This window comes from Coturnix japonica, chromosome 3, assembly GCF_054131305.1.
Source record: "Coturnix japonica strain WE chromosome 3, WE-NBRP24, whole genome shotgun sequence".
Lineage (NCBI taxonomy): Eukaryota > Metazoa > Chordata > Aves > Galliformes > Phasianidae > Coturnix > Coturnix japonica.
Genome location: NC_140665.1, coordinates 44,819,037 through 44,833,487, shown reverse-complemented (window position 1 = coordinate 44,833,487; position 14,451 = coordinate 44,819,037). Strand labels below are relative to the sequence as shown.

Below are 14,451 nucleotides of genomic sequence, written 5' to 3'. Positions count from 1 at the left end.
CTCCCCCATAAGCCTGCGCACTCCGCCCCGGAGGCCTCATCCTCGTCCCCGCCCCTCTGTGGGCAAACACCACACTCCCCGCCCCTTTACCCAGCGGGGGCCGACTGCGCTTGCTCAGCCTCGGCGCTATCACGCTGCCGGCTACGTTCGTGTGCGAAGCGGGCCGAGCTGTCACCGTCAGCGGATTCCATTGGTTGCCCGGCAGGCCGTGCCCACCTCCCCCCCGTTCGGGGTCGTTCCTACCTCACTGTAGGCTGGAGCGTCCCTCCCCTCCTCCCCTTTCCCCTCCCCTCCCCGGTCTTCCTGTGCCGGACGTTGGTCGCACGGCCCTGCTGTGAGCGGGGAAGGAGCTTCGCGAGAGGGCGGAACGCCGCCTCACCCTGCGGTGCGTTGGTTGGTGGCTGCGCTCCGGGGGCCCTTCCGAGTCCCCGCTGTGGGAAAAGTCCGCCTGGCTTCGCGTAGCGCCCGGCGGAGGGCCCTCCTGGCGGCCTCTAGGGAACGGGCCTATTGGGCTCTGAGGGCGGGGGGGGCCGGACCATCTGGGGAATATCCGGTGTGAAGGAGCCGCACTGATGGCTGAAATCTTCCTGCTTCGGTTCTGATAGATGTTACCTCTTGGGGCTTGATTTCTAAGTGTCAGCAACTCTCTCGTCGCGCCTGAGTGCTATGTTGGAAAAACTGAGGTGTTTTCTAACCTTAATTCTCCTACGTTTGAAATTCAGACGCAGCAATTGTTGAAGTAGCTCATAAGGAAATCCTATATTTCAAACGACGAATGTTTGGTTTTTATAGGTTTGTCAAAAGTCAGGTGGTTTGTTTGTTTTTCTTGGGATCACCCTGTAACGTTAGAGTATGGAATACTGGAGTTAGTAGGTTAGATCTGCATCATCCAATGCTTCATCAGCAGTTGTGTCCTGTTTTATTTACAGTCATATGCAGAAGCTGAGTTGGCATGAACATCTTAAGTATTTTTCTATCTTTACTGTTGAAGAAAGTGTGTTTAAAAAATGTGTTTAGTGCCCAAGTTGGAGGAGTACCTGGATTTAACTTTGTGGTTAGTCAGAATCAGTAAGGATATGTGTTTACTTTGCTTATTGGTCCCACTGAAATGCATGTGGAATAAGTAAGTGCTGTGCTGCAAGCAATTTGTATATTCAGGTCTCAGGATGTACAGGTTCATGGGAAGGTCGAGTCTTTGATACATCTAGGAATGCCATTAAGGATTTCTAAGGACAGAATTTGAGCATTTGGGCTCGAAACTATAGGCTGGAGACAAAGCCCTCTGCTGAGTTTGCTTCAAGTGTACTTCCCATGTAATTTTTGAAGGAAAAGGAAAAATATGTGCCTTCTCCCCACTCCCGCCTCCAAATCTCCTGTTCACCCTGCATGCTTGTTTATGATGTCACTTTTACTGTCTCCCACCACCCCTACCATTGAGAGATTCCAGTGCTTCTGTTTTTATATCTGTCCCACGAGAGTCTCAGTAACAGCTTTGAAATGCAGCATTCTTGTTGATCTTGCTCTGTAACTGTCTGGCAGAATGAAACAGACTGTGAAGAAAGTGCTTGGTGTCCAGTTTCTTTTTGTGTAGGAACAGGAGATGCTCTGTAAAACAGTCTACTAAAGAGTTTAGCAGTTCCTGCACAGTGAACTTTTAATGCGGGTGTTTGATTTTGCAGTACTTATCACTGACTAATATTAATTTATCTCACAGAGACTGAAAATACCGCTGAGAAAAACGACAAAATGAGTAGTCGTCGAAAGCGTGCACCTCCATCAAAGATAGATGAGGCGGGAAAGAAACTGCTCTGTTGGAACATGCATGAGGACCGGAGAAATGAGTTGATAACATTAGATGATGAATTGACTACTGGGGATGATGTTCCAGGTCCCAGCACTTCTTCTGCATCCTTCTTTGTAATAAATGATGATAGCATTGATGAAGATCTCATTCAAAAAGCTGACAGTCATTCAAAATCTGAGAAGTTTTTGACAGCTAATGATGGTGAAGACTCTAATTCCACCTCGACTCCCATGTCAGTACAGCTAAATATTGTAGTCTCGCCATACCGTGCGGATGGGTCCTGGAAAGTTTTATTGGGAGAACTTACTTTTTATCTTCCTTCTGAGCAAATTGCAAGTGAGGAATTCCATGAAAGGGGCTTTACGTTAATCAGAGGAGACTCTGACAATCACCTGCTGGTCTGTGTCCATAAAAGAAGTGAAGAAGAGTACAGTAATGGAGCAAAAGAATGCCTGGATGCTTACGAGCAAATTGTTTTGGTGGAACCAGCTTTAGGTGGTGAAATATTGGAAGGCTTGAGGTGGTTGCAAAATAAAAAGATAATTGGACTTTATCAAAGACCTGGAGAGGGTCAAGCTCTAAAGGTATTGATTCTTATATTCATTTTTATTGGTTGGAACTATATATATATACATATACCATATACGTATATGCGTACACACATGTACACACACACACACACATAAAAGTAAAGCCACTAACAAGTCTGGCAGCTATTGTATTTTTATAATGTGATGAGATATATGGTTTCTACATGCTTATGCAGATGTTTTTCATGTGTTTTTTTTTTTTTGTTTTTTTGTTTTTTTGTTCCCCTAAAACTACCTTTTACTGTTGCACTCCTACTTATGTATTACTTAAGGAATCAAGGGAACTTTTGGCTATGATATTTTGTATCTTTCACAAGGCTAGTTTGGTCAGTTCATTGTACCTATTTTGCTTCTGCTGATTTTGAAAATTTGGTAGTTAAGGTTAGCACTATTATTTTCATGTTCTTCTATTTATAATATTCTTGGTGTCCAGCTAATTTATTAAATGATTAATTTTATAACCATTTCTTAGGTTGGAATCTACCTTCTGGAAGCAGGGCTAAGTAAACCAGAGTTTCTCAGTGATGGAGGTGGAAGACCCAAAAAAGCTAATCAGCTAGTTCAAAAACTCATGGAAAAGTTCTATAGTTTTATAATTCCAGGTAATGTGATTTTATTGAATGTTGATGAATAATTTGAAGTATAAAACTGTCACTTTAATAATTGTAAATGTAAGGGACGTTTTTAAGTTGTTCCTGCCCTCTAGAGCAGCTGTGTTTTTAGTAATATTGTTCACTGTTAGTCTTCCTGTGCTAATATCTGGTCATTAATCATATATTAATTAACTTATGGTTACACATAATAACATTTCTTCTCTGCACATAAGGCACTGAGGCATATAGAAGCTTGAGACCTTACTGTCTGGGGAGTAAATGTAACTTTCACTAATTCTTATGAATTGTTTGACTAGATTTAGGGTGACTCATCCAAGTTACATAGGAGCTGTTTTAAAAAAGAGAGGAATTAAACTCCTTAACCATTTGTTCCTAGGTCAGTGCCCAATACAACAACTCTGGCGGCAAAACTTTTGTTGGAGTTGTATTCTAAAGTCGTTATAATGAAAATTGCATTATAGATTTACACACAAATGAAGGAGATGTCTGCCCTTATCCCTACATTTTGTTTTTAAGTACTTATTTTCCTCAGTGTACCCATCCTGTTCATGTCCTTGTAGATGGTTTAATTTTAGTTTTCTGAGAAGAATGTTACACAGTGGGTTTCTCTCCAGTTCTAGAGAGGCTTTGTATCTTTCCTTGAACTGCAGAGTTGTACAGCTGTTCCTGGGTAAGTACTAAAAGCTGTTTTACTGGTACCATTTCTTTTATTTGAGACCTAAAACATAGTTGGAACTTGTCCATTAAGTCGTTTGTTGCTTGGTCTTACTTCAGTTTCCTAAAATTTTGACCCTTGAATTTTTTCATGAATATTTGTTCTACGGTGCTGAAGTTCTGCATATGCCCATACATGCAGATTTTGTTTGAAATACAAGACCTTTCTAAGTCTTCTAGATGTACATCTCTTGAAGCTAGATTGTAATTCCTGAAGTATGATTTGTTGGATTTCTTACAGTGATGCAAAGGGTAAGACTCGCATGTTGTCACACTGTTGCCATTTTTTTGATCAGATAAATAATTTAAAAATAACACTTAGGCTGATTGAGTAGATTTTTCTTGATGTTTTTAATATGTTCTCTTATCAAGAAAGGGCTTATTTCTTGAAAAATGTACAAATCTTTTGCCCACAGTTATTTTCCCCCCTCTCTTTCTCTAAGAAGACCAACCCATTTAGGGTACTATGGTTAGGCTGCAGTTGGACTTGATGATATTTGAGGTCTTTTCCAATCTGAGTAACTCTATGATTTAATCTGAAATGTGATTTAATCAGAAATGTATGTTATTTGTGATCCCGTATGAGGTAAAAATGTTTAGGAGAAGGTGCTTGTAAAATTAGACTTAGCCATGCTATTCCTGAATTCTAAGAATAGAATAGAATCATAGAATTGCTCAGGTTGGAAAAGACCTTAAAGATGATCAAGTCCAACCACAAGCTAACCATACTACCCTAACTCTATCAACCTTCTTCTAAATCATGTCCCTGAGCACCACATCTGAATGGTTTTTAAACACGTCTAGGGATGGTGACTCAACCATCTCCCTGGGGTGCTTAAGGGAAGAGCTTTACCAGTTATGTATGTCTCTGTCATGGCCATAGTGTGTTAACATTAGCTTTTAGGAAACTGCTGGTAGCTTAGTCAGGTGTAATCATGACTTATATTTAAAAGAGGTTTTGCTTTCATTTCATATTTAGATAAGCTGCAGCAAAACTTACTGAAATGTTGACCAAAAGTGAATGATAATGCATTTATTGTGTATGCAGATGTGTTGGAGGAAGATGAGGAAGAATCTGACATGGAGCTAGAGCGGCAAAATATTGAAGAGCTTTATGACTTTGTAAGGCATACACACCAGCAGGATGTCCAACTACTGAGAGAGGATGTGCAGCATCCTGCCTTAATTCCCATTCTAAGGCCATACCAAAGTGAAGCTGTGAATTGGATGCTTCACCGAGAGAACTTCACAAGCACTCCAGGTGGTGGCAAGTATATGGGACTTGAAAACTTGTATAGTCAAGGAAAATGGCATTGCATTGTTAGTGGAATGTCTTATTGCTATTTCATTAGAAGTTTTCTTAATTGTTTTATTACCATTTTTATAAAAGCTGTTGGGTAGTTGTATAGGTGGTAACTACAAGGGTGGGAACAAATGTACAGAAGATATAAGTAAAAGAGGAACTCACCAATGATGACACTTTAGCTGAAGGAGCTAGGGCAATCTTCACTAGCAAGTGATCTCCAATAGATGCTGCCTCAGTGAGGGTCAGCCCTTAAATGAGGTCTCAGAGGAGGTGGAGTCAAGCTCCACCCCTCCTGGGAGCACAGCTACATTACTCTTACCTGTGCTCCCGCAGCTGACCCCACACTTGCCCCAGCTGATTAATCAGTGGTTCACGCTGTGATTACCAGTCTCCCATACAGTAGTACAGTAGATGAGAAAATAAACCTGCTTTGAGCTGCAGCTGTTTGGTCTTGTTGCTCACCAAGCATGGTGAAGGTAGATGTCTGCCTTTTGTGTTTAAGTGTCACTGTATGGCTAAATGGTTCTAATTAGTGTGCTGTTTGTGGAGAAATCTTTGTCATAGTAACATGACCTCTTTCTCTATAGAAAATGCACTGCATTTCTTATGGCGAGAAGTCATCACTCTGGATCGAGAAAAAATCTACTATAATCCCTTTACTGGCTGGTATGTTTTTGTGCTTATCTATTTCTGAGAACACCCCAAGGATTTTATATATATTTATTTTCAATTATTATTATTTAATTATTTTTTAAAGGCAAACTTGCTTATATAACACATAAGTAAATCTTGAGGACATAATTCTTAAAGCTGCTTGTCTTAATTTCAGTACAGATGTATATTTACAAGATTAGTGCTCTAATTTGAAAACAGTGCTAGAGTCTTCAGCCTTTATGTTTGATGTTTTGAAAAGCTAAAGGAAGGAGGCAATATAATGCCTGGAACAGGCTGCCCAAGGAGGTTTTGGATGCCCCATCCCTGGAGGTGTTTAAGGCCAGGTTGGATGGGGCCCTGGGCCTTATGATCTAGGAAACGTGGAAGTTTGGTGGCCCTGCCAGGCAGGGGGTTTGGAGCTTCATGATCCTTATGGTCCCTTCCAACCCAGGTCATTCTGTGATTCTGTGTGATAACATCTATTAATGCTGGATGTTGCATTTATGAGGGCTGTTCTGAAAGTAATGCTTCCTATTTTATGTTGGCCTGTTATGTGACTGTAGAGGTTGAACTTCCCACCAACTTTCGATTAAATGTTGTTGCCATGTGACAGATGGCAGTAGAGGGGGCAGTCTGGCCAACATGGTGTCTGACACAGAAGTGCAGATGAAGCGTGGAACTAAATTCCTCAGTGCAGAAAAACTTGCATCCATTGACATTCATTGATGCTTGCTGGACACTAATGGAGGCCAAACAGTGGATGTCAGCACAGTAAGGTGGTGGGTTTGCTGGTGCAGATTTTTGCAACTGCTGCATGCAAGTTCTTTTTCATGGCTGGTGAATGTGGGGTTGTGACAGTGCTGAAAAAGTGTTTATGGCTGAAAATTTCCACTATCAAATACTGTAATTGTGTTCTTTGTATTGGTTACATTTTCCATGGAATCAAATAGGAGGCATTACCTTTGGAGCAACCTACATGTTAGCTCTTTTACTTTGGTTAGAAAAGAGTCTTGCTAGTTTGCTTTTTTGCTGTTGTAGCAAATATTTGGTTTTAAAGTAAATATAAACATAGAGAGAGGGAGAAACTAGTGCTATAATATACTAAATTTATCATGGTTAGGCCTGTTCAGAGGGAAAAATGCAAAAAGACGTGGCATATGCATTCATCTCTATTAGGTGTGAAGATCCAAAAAGCTTGCTAGCTCTTATCAGCTCAGCTTTTCAAGGAGTGGCATCATTTATTAGTGACTTCACTTTACTGAAGCTGTACTGTGTGTTTGTCTCAAAACATGCTTTTGTCACACCATTCTGTTGCTGATTTTTCACTTGGGAATATACTTGAATTTCAGTGTTATCCGCGAATATCCATTCGCTGGACCTCAGTGGCCTGGAGGTATTTTGGCAGATGAGATGGGTCTTGGAAAAACAGTAGAAGTGTTGGCTCTTATTCTGACTCACACCCGACAAGACATTAAACAAGATGATTTAACATTACCTGAGGTGAGAAAACTGTGGGAGTGTTTATTACAAAGAAAATACTTTTCAGAATTAGTGAAATTTTGGGTTGTTTTTTTTTTCTCTTGTGTTCATTGTTTTCTGCTTGAGATTGGAATTACTGTGAAAAGACGTGAACCAATAACAGTCTGCTGCTGTCTGCATTAGGGCAAGCTTGTGAATTTCTTTGTTCCACCTCAACCTTCACAAGGAAGTAAAAAGAAAAAAACAGGGGAAATGGAACTTAAATTGAAGGAAAAAATACAATATCCCAGTAAGTATTTTTCATGACTTATTACATTTTGCACTTGGCATTATTCATGGCCATTGACTGTGAGTTCAGGGGCACTCTTTGCTTCTACAGAATTCAGTGGTTCTTTTGCAAAGCCCTGTGGTGTATGACTGTGTACTACAAGCAGGTGATCTGCATTTAAAAGCTAAGTTACTGACTCAGATGTTTGTGCTACAGAACTGCATGTACCTTGAGGTCATTTTTTAAGAGTTTATTCATTAAACAGAAATACGTTGTCTTAATAAACTTAAATAAGAAAATTAGAAGGGACTGACTTTATTGTTACTCAGTATCTCAGTATTGTCTTGGAGTGCTTTGTAATACTGCCTCAAGTAAAGCACATAATCAGAGCTGCTGCCTCTACACTTGTTTTTCTTCTGTTTCAATGAGCAGAGGTAGTGTTTGGAGATCATTTAATATTCATTCTTCAAGGCCATTATTTTCTCTGATCTCTAGTTTTTTTACTTTGATTTTACATACAGGCTTAAGAGTGATGGTGTTAGCAGCTGTAAAGGAAATGAACGTGAAGAAAGGAGCATCCATTTTTGCAATATTTAAGTATATCAGTGCTGTATATAGGTATGACATACAGAGAAATAGACGGCTTCTCAAAAGAACGCTGGAAAAACTGATTGCTGAACAAGTAGTAGAACAAGTGAAAGGACACGGTCTGGCTGGGTCTTTCAAGCTTGGAAAGAATTACAAGGAACAGAAGAGACGAGAGAAAACCAAAGAACAGGTACAGCTTGCTTCAGTAGCTACTTCCAAGAATGTTGTGAAGGCAGATCTTTCTACTGCTTGCATAGCACTATCAGCAGCGTTACCTGTGTGTGCAGATTCTGTGATGCTAGCTTACTTGTAAAAACAAACCCTGCACCATTCGCTTTGAAATTCTGCAAAGAAGCAGAGATTGTAAGAAGGTTAAATCTGGCATAAGAACATTTGACTGCATCTGTAATAATACTTTTGAAATACTGCTGTAGAAGCAGGCAGTTTTGTTGGTTGTTAACATGAAGTTGTGTGGTAAACTCTGGTAAGCATTAAATCTCTGGTTTCAGGGTTCAGTTATTTAAAATTTTAAAATCAACATATTGATGTTATTGTTTTTCTTTCTTTTAATAAAAGGAGAAAGTCTGACAATCTTGGTTAATTTTACTTTGTAGATAGCGAAGACTTCAGAAAAGATTCAGAAGAAGCAGTTGTCTGATGCTAATACTCAAACCAAAGAATCAAAAGATAGTGATGTCACTTCTACAGATGTCCTTAAAATCCCTCTACGAACGAGTATTCCCACAGAAGAACATGATTATTGTGCAACTAATAAAAATGACAGGAAATCTGAAACGGATAATGAGAACTCTATGGAAGAGAATAACACTCAGGAGAAAGCTGTGGTCCCAAAATCTCCTGACTTCCATGGCAAGCTCCACCTTTCTGGTGACATTAGTAGTCATTCTGATTTTGATGTCCAGCAGGAAATCCCAAGGTCTTCACATTCACAAGAACATACTAGCAGTAGCATACAACGGACTAGCTCCGTGTTTCCATTTAATACCTCCGAATATCGTTTTGAATGCATCTGTGGTGAGCTTGGATTGGTTGACTATAAAGCTCGTGTGCAGTGCCTGAAATGCCATTTATGGCAGCATGCAGAATGTGTAAATTATAAAGAGGAGAACTTAAAAATCAAGCCCTTCTACTGTCCCCACTGCCTTGTGGCAATGAAACCAGTTTCTACAGGAGCAACTCTGATCATTTCTCCAAGTTCCATTTGTCATCAGTGGGTAGATGAGATCAACAGGCATGTGAGGTCATCATCTCTTCGAGTTCTGGTAAGATGAGATACCTTCATATTCTGGAGAGTTTTTATCAAGGTTCAGTTTCCTGTCTGTCTCTATATTATGTAAAGTTTAGAGGTGTCTTTGTCTTCTCTCCTATAATTCTGTACTTCTTCCTATTAGACCAACGCTTCTGTTTTGGCGCCACATAGTGCATTTGTTTCCAGAACAAACTGTCATTGCATTTAGTTGTTCCATTCTTTTTACTGGTTGATCATTGGGAGACTATACAGCAGACTAGATGTCTTTATGTTATAGAAGCAAATTTCCTGTAATAAGAACAACGTGAATTCTATGAAGGAAAGCTGTTATGTCTTTTTTTTGCTAGAGATTGACTTAGAGAGGCCTGACTATAGAAGTGTTCCAGCAGTCAGCTGCATAGTTATGCCCATAGCTCCCTGATAGTTACTTCTCATTTAGTTCCAGTTTAGTTCCTAGTTTTTTTGGTGTTTCTCTAATGTTTCAGTAGATAAGGAGTGTACTTTTTTATTAATATACTTAAGGCAGTATTCAAGAGAAGGCATCATCTTTTACCAAAATTTATTTATTTCTAAATCAGGCAAGCATTTGAACTGAAGATCTTGAAAGTCCCTTCCAATGCAAGCTATTAGATGGTTAATGATGTAGTCAAGTCTTGTCCGTCATATTTATAATAAGCAAGAACATTTGTAATCACAGAATCACAGAATTATCAATGTTGGAAAAGACCTAGAAGATCATCTAGTCCAACCATCACCAATACTTCCCGGCTAAATCATATTCATCAACACAACATCCAGATGTTTCTTGAACACTCCCATGGTCGGTGACTCCACCACCTCCCTGGGCAGTGCATTCCAGTGCCTGACTACCCTTTCTGAGAAGTAATACTTCCTAATGTAATGGTTAAGTGCACAGAGAACCACAGCTCCCTTATTTTTGAATAAAATGGCAGGAGTTGTAAGTTGATAAAGAGAGGGATCTGTGTGTCTAGGAATATATCTGACATCTGCATGGATGACCAAAGTACAACTGGAATCTAGGCCAGCTGTTTGTGTGAGTAGTCTCTAACTAGCTTAGACAACTGGCTTTGGTGCCACAGCTAACAAATGTGTAACCTGTGCAGTTTGCCTGGGACCCAGTCCAAGTTTTCTACTGGCTTTGAAAACTGTAAGAATAGTAGCAGTAAAACCTCTTAAATACTGGATGTCAGCTCTTTAAAATAGTGGTGTCTTGCATACTAAGATGCAGCTTACATTTTCTTTTAACTGCTAACTATAAGCCATCCACGCTGGCTTTCACTGCTGTTTCCATTTATTTTTTTTTTTTCTATGAAGTTGGCATGAAAAGAGCTCAGGCATTTCAAAGAACCACTTTCCCATCGTAACATGTTTTGTACTGCTTGTGACCTGTATAAATTGTAATGGTCTTGTATAATAGAATGAGGAATTATAATTTATCCTTAGGCCTTGTTTTGCAGCCGGCTGTCTTTTCCTGCTGCTGTGGAAACAGCCAATGCTTGGTGATATTACAGACCTCCAGAAAATCTGTTCACAAATGCTGAGATCATTAGACTTTGATAGCTTTTTTTTTTTCTTAACAGTTGCTTCTGTGAGTATGTTGTGTTTTCAGTGTTTTGGTTTTAGTCTTTCTCTCTCCCTTCTTCATGTGCATTAACCTGAACAAGAATTTTCTGCAAGAATTAATTTCAGTTGACAAAAAACTTTGTTGGCATAAGCAGAAATGTGGAACAAGAAGATTATTGCAGTGTGACAATGACAATAAACAGTTGAAATTAGCGGTGGAAGGTAAACAGATCAAGGGCTGAAGAGGGAGGGTGAATTAATAAGGATTCATAGGATCAAATAAATTTTGGTATTTTTAACTATTTGTTGTCTTAAGAGCACATTGAAGATTTGTTATGCTTTGAAGGACCAGGAGGCGGTGTGGTATTCTTAATAAAAACAAGCGTTTGTAGACAATTTTAGATGAGAACAAACTGTCTTGATTGAAGTGTTTATATAATCATAAAGTCTCAGAATGAGAAGTACAAAAAGGTAATCACTGTTGGAAGATGAAACTGAGTTGTAGATTCTTCTTAAGAAGATGGGGGAATATCCCTGAATCTGTGAGAAGAAAATCCTAAATAATTTAATATTAGGATTAATATATTCAAGTCTAGGTGAATAGCAAGATGTACTCATTTTGAAATAAACAATGGATGCCTGTTATTTTCAGGTACATTCCTGAGATAAACAAGAGAAACAATGTGGTGGGTTTTTTCCCCTTTTGCATCTCATATAGTCATTGCGCTTAGCTAGAAATGCTGAAGATGACAGAACGTGTTTCTGCTACATATATTTTATTGGTTAAATTGTCTTTCGTGCCACACTTTATCATGCTTTGATATTCTTATATATTGAGACACAATATTAGGTGTGTTTTCTTTAGATACAGAATGAGATAATGGGGAAACATAGTAGAACGTTTGATTTCACTTGTAATTTTTGTTTTTGTTGTTGTTTTAAACTGCTGTATGTTTCCAAAAGGATTAAACTTAAAATGATGAGGGAGATAAGGAAAACACTGATACTGGAACAAGCGCCACTATGAAGGATTTCTAGTAGAACTCCATCAGTGCACAGGGATTGTTTCTCCCTGGGGTGTTCTTTCCATTTCATGACCCTCTTTAAAGATGGTTTTTGTAGATAAGGGATTGCCCAAAGTATCATTTTGTCTTGAACCATTTTATTTTATTGCATAGTACTGTTTTTGCCTTCATTTCTGTGGAATTCTTATGGAGTAGTTGATAAGGGGAATAAGAGGAGAAAGGTGGTGTCCAGATGCCACAAATGAGAGGAGAGAGCATGTGACACTAACTGACTGAATACTTACAATGTAGCAAGATAGTAAATGTTGCCTGCAACTGTTGCAACAAATAACTGTTGTAGCAAATCGTAAGATTTCTTCAAAGGAGAAAAAAAGAATCAATGTTTGATGTCTTGTACGTACATAAATGATTACACATAAAATTTGCATCAATGTGTTGCACTTATTGTCTGTATTATTCAAGTTTTTCCACTATGATACTTTATGAATACAGGTCTTATTTTATGAAGAACACTTGTGAAAGTATGCATGTATTAAGCTATACTGATGATTCTTCTTGCTTCTACTATTGCATACTAATCAATGTAGGTGTATCAAGGTGTGAAGAAGCATGGCTTTTTGCAGCCGCATATGTTGGCAGAGCAGGATGTGGTTATCACAACATATGATGTCCTCCGTACTGAACTGAATTATGTGGACATACCCCATAGCAACAGTGAAGATGGGCGCCGTTTCAGGAACCAGAAGCGGTACATGGCCATCCCGAGCCCTTTAGTAGCAGTGGAGTGGTGGAGGATCTGCCTTGATGAAGCACAAATGGTTGAATGTACTACTGCAAAGGTATAATGTATGACATTCCCAGTCATCCGTTATTTAACCTGAACCAAGCTGGGAGGGATTATTGATCTGCCTAAGGGGAGAAAGGCACTACAGAGTGACCTGGATAGCCTGGATCGATGGGCCAAAGTTAACTGTATGAGTTTCAGTAGGGCCAAGTCTAAGGTCTTGCATTTTGGTCACAACAACCCCAGGCAACCCTACAGGCTTGGGGAGGTGTGGCTGATGGAAAGGGACCTTCGTGTACTGATGGTCAGTCAGCTGAATATGAGTCAGCAGTGTGCCCAGGTGGCCAAGAAGACCAATAATGGCATCCTAGCTTGTATCAGGAATGGTGTGGTGAGCAGGACTAGGGAAGTAAACCTGCCCCAGTGTGCCCCAGTGGCGCAGTGGTAGGAATGCCGCGTTGCAACACCGGGGCCCGGGTGTTCTAATCCCCCTGTGGCGCAAGTGGTAGAAGTGCCGCTTTGCAGCACAGAGGCTCGAATCCCGGGGGTTGGACTCGATGATCTCTAAGGTCCCTTCTAACCCGCACGAGACAATTACCTATTACCCCTGTACTTGGTGCTGGTGAGGCCTCATCTTGAGTATTGTGTTCAGTTTTGGGCACCTCAGTACAGGAAGGACATTGAGGTGCTGGAGCAGGTCCAAAGAACAACAACAAGGCTTGTGAAGAGCTTGGAGAATATGAGGAGAGGCTGAGGCAACTGGGGCTGTATAGTCTGGGGAAAAGGAGGCTGAGAAGAGACCTTATTGCTCTTCCAGTACCTGAAAGGTGCTTACATCGAGAGTGGGGTTGGTCTCTTCTCACAGGTGACAGGCCAAGGGGAAATGGCCTCAAGTTGTGCCAGGGTACATTTAGGTTGGAAAACTTCTTTACAGAAAGTGTTGTTGAGGACTGAAATAGGCTCCCCAGGGAGAAGGTTGAGTCACCATCCCTGGATGTGTTTTAAAACCATTTGGTTGTGGTGCTCAGGGACATGATTTAGTGGAGGGGTGCTAGTTAGGGTAGTATGGTTAGGTCATGGTTGGACTCAATGATTAGATCTTTTCCAACCTGAGCGGTTCTATGATTCTATGAAAAGGTTTTGAAAGGCTTAGTGTAAGTAATTAAATAAGCCCCCCCCCCCCAAGCTCCTAACATTCACCGTGCTTGGATCACTTGTCCTCATATCTTCTTTCAAGGTACATTTTCTGTTGGATATTTTTATTATTGTTTCTTCTGTTGAAATTTTAGCAGACTGTGAAATATATCCTGCTCAAAAAAGCCTGATCTATACTGACAGTTCAAAGAACTAGCTCACCATATTATATGCCTGTTTGATAATTTTCAAACAAAACAAAAAATAGGGGAACACATGTCTGAAAATAGTAATATTTGGTTTTTCTTTCTGCCTTTTTTTCTAGGCTGCTGAAATGGCACTGCGTTTAAGTGGAATCAACCGCTGGTGTGTCAGTGGCACTCCTGTGCAGCGAGGATTAGAAGGTGAGATTTAGTGCTGCAATGTCAGCTTTGAGTTTTCCTTATTCTAATAATCAGGCGATTGTTTGAAGCAGTTGAAACGCCTGCAAGTTTTACTCTGATTTTGCAAGTCAGAAACCGTAAGTATCTAATGAAGTCATCAATAAACATATTGATATAAAAGTTGCAGAGCTGAGGCCTCATTTCCCTGAGTTAGGAAAAATACTTTAAGGAAGGAGAACCTATGTGACAAGCAG

General features: G+C 40.0%; 1 protein-coding gene across 11 annotated transcripts in view; it reads left to right on the top strand.

Annotated features, from left to right (window-relative positions):
• The first annotated feature begins 296 nt into the window (after positions 1–296).
• The window catches only part of SHPRH (SNF2 histone linker PHD RING helicase), a 41,363-nt gene continuing 27,208 nt past the window's right edge, over positions 297–14,451 (top strand). For 5 of the 11 annotated variants that reach the window (XR_014943992.1, XR_014943993.1, XR_014943994.1 and 2 more), the window contains exons 1-11: positions 297–385; positions 1,715–2,388; positions 2,867–2,996; positions 4,771–4,989; positions 5,616–5,694; positions 7,032–7,182; positions 7,345–7,450; positions 7,951–8,207; positions 8,632–9,300; positions 12,484–12,735; positions 14,140–14,218. Coding sequence is in view for 8 of the 11 variants with exons in the window: in XM_015858128.3 (XP_015713614.2) it covers positions 1,747–2,388; positions 2,867–2,996; positions 4,771–4,989; positions 5,616–5,694; positions 7,032–7,182; positions 7,345–7,450; positions 7,951–8,207; positions 8,632–9,300; positions 12,484–12,735; positions 14,140–14,218 (2,584 nt within the window). In the remaining 3 variants the exon portion in view is untranslated. Of the gene's footprint in view, positions 386–1,714; positions 2,389–2,866; positions 2,997–3,581; positions 3,679–3,818; positions 3,975–4,770; positions 4,990–5,615; positions 5,695–7,031; positions 7,183–7,344; positions 7,451–7,950; positions 8,208–8,631; positions 9,301–12,483; positions 12,736–14,139; positions 14,219–14,451 lie in introns of those variants that run through there. The other 6 variants (XM_015858130.3, XM_015858129.3, XM_015858132.3 and 3 more) reach the window with 6 other exon arrangements.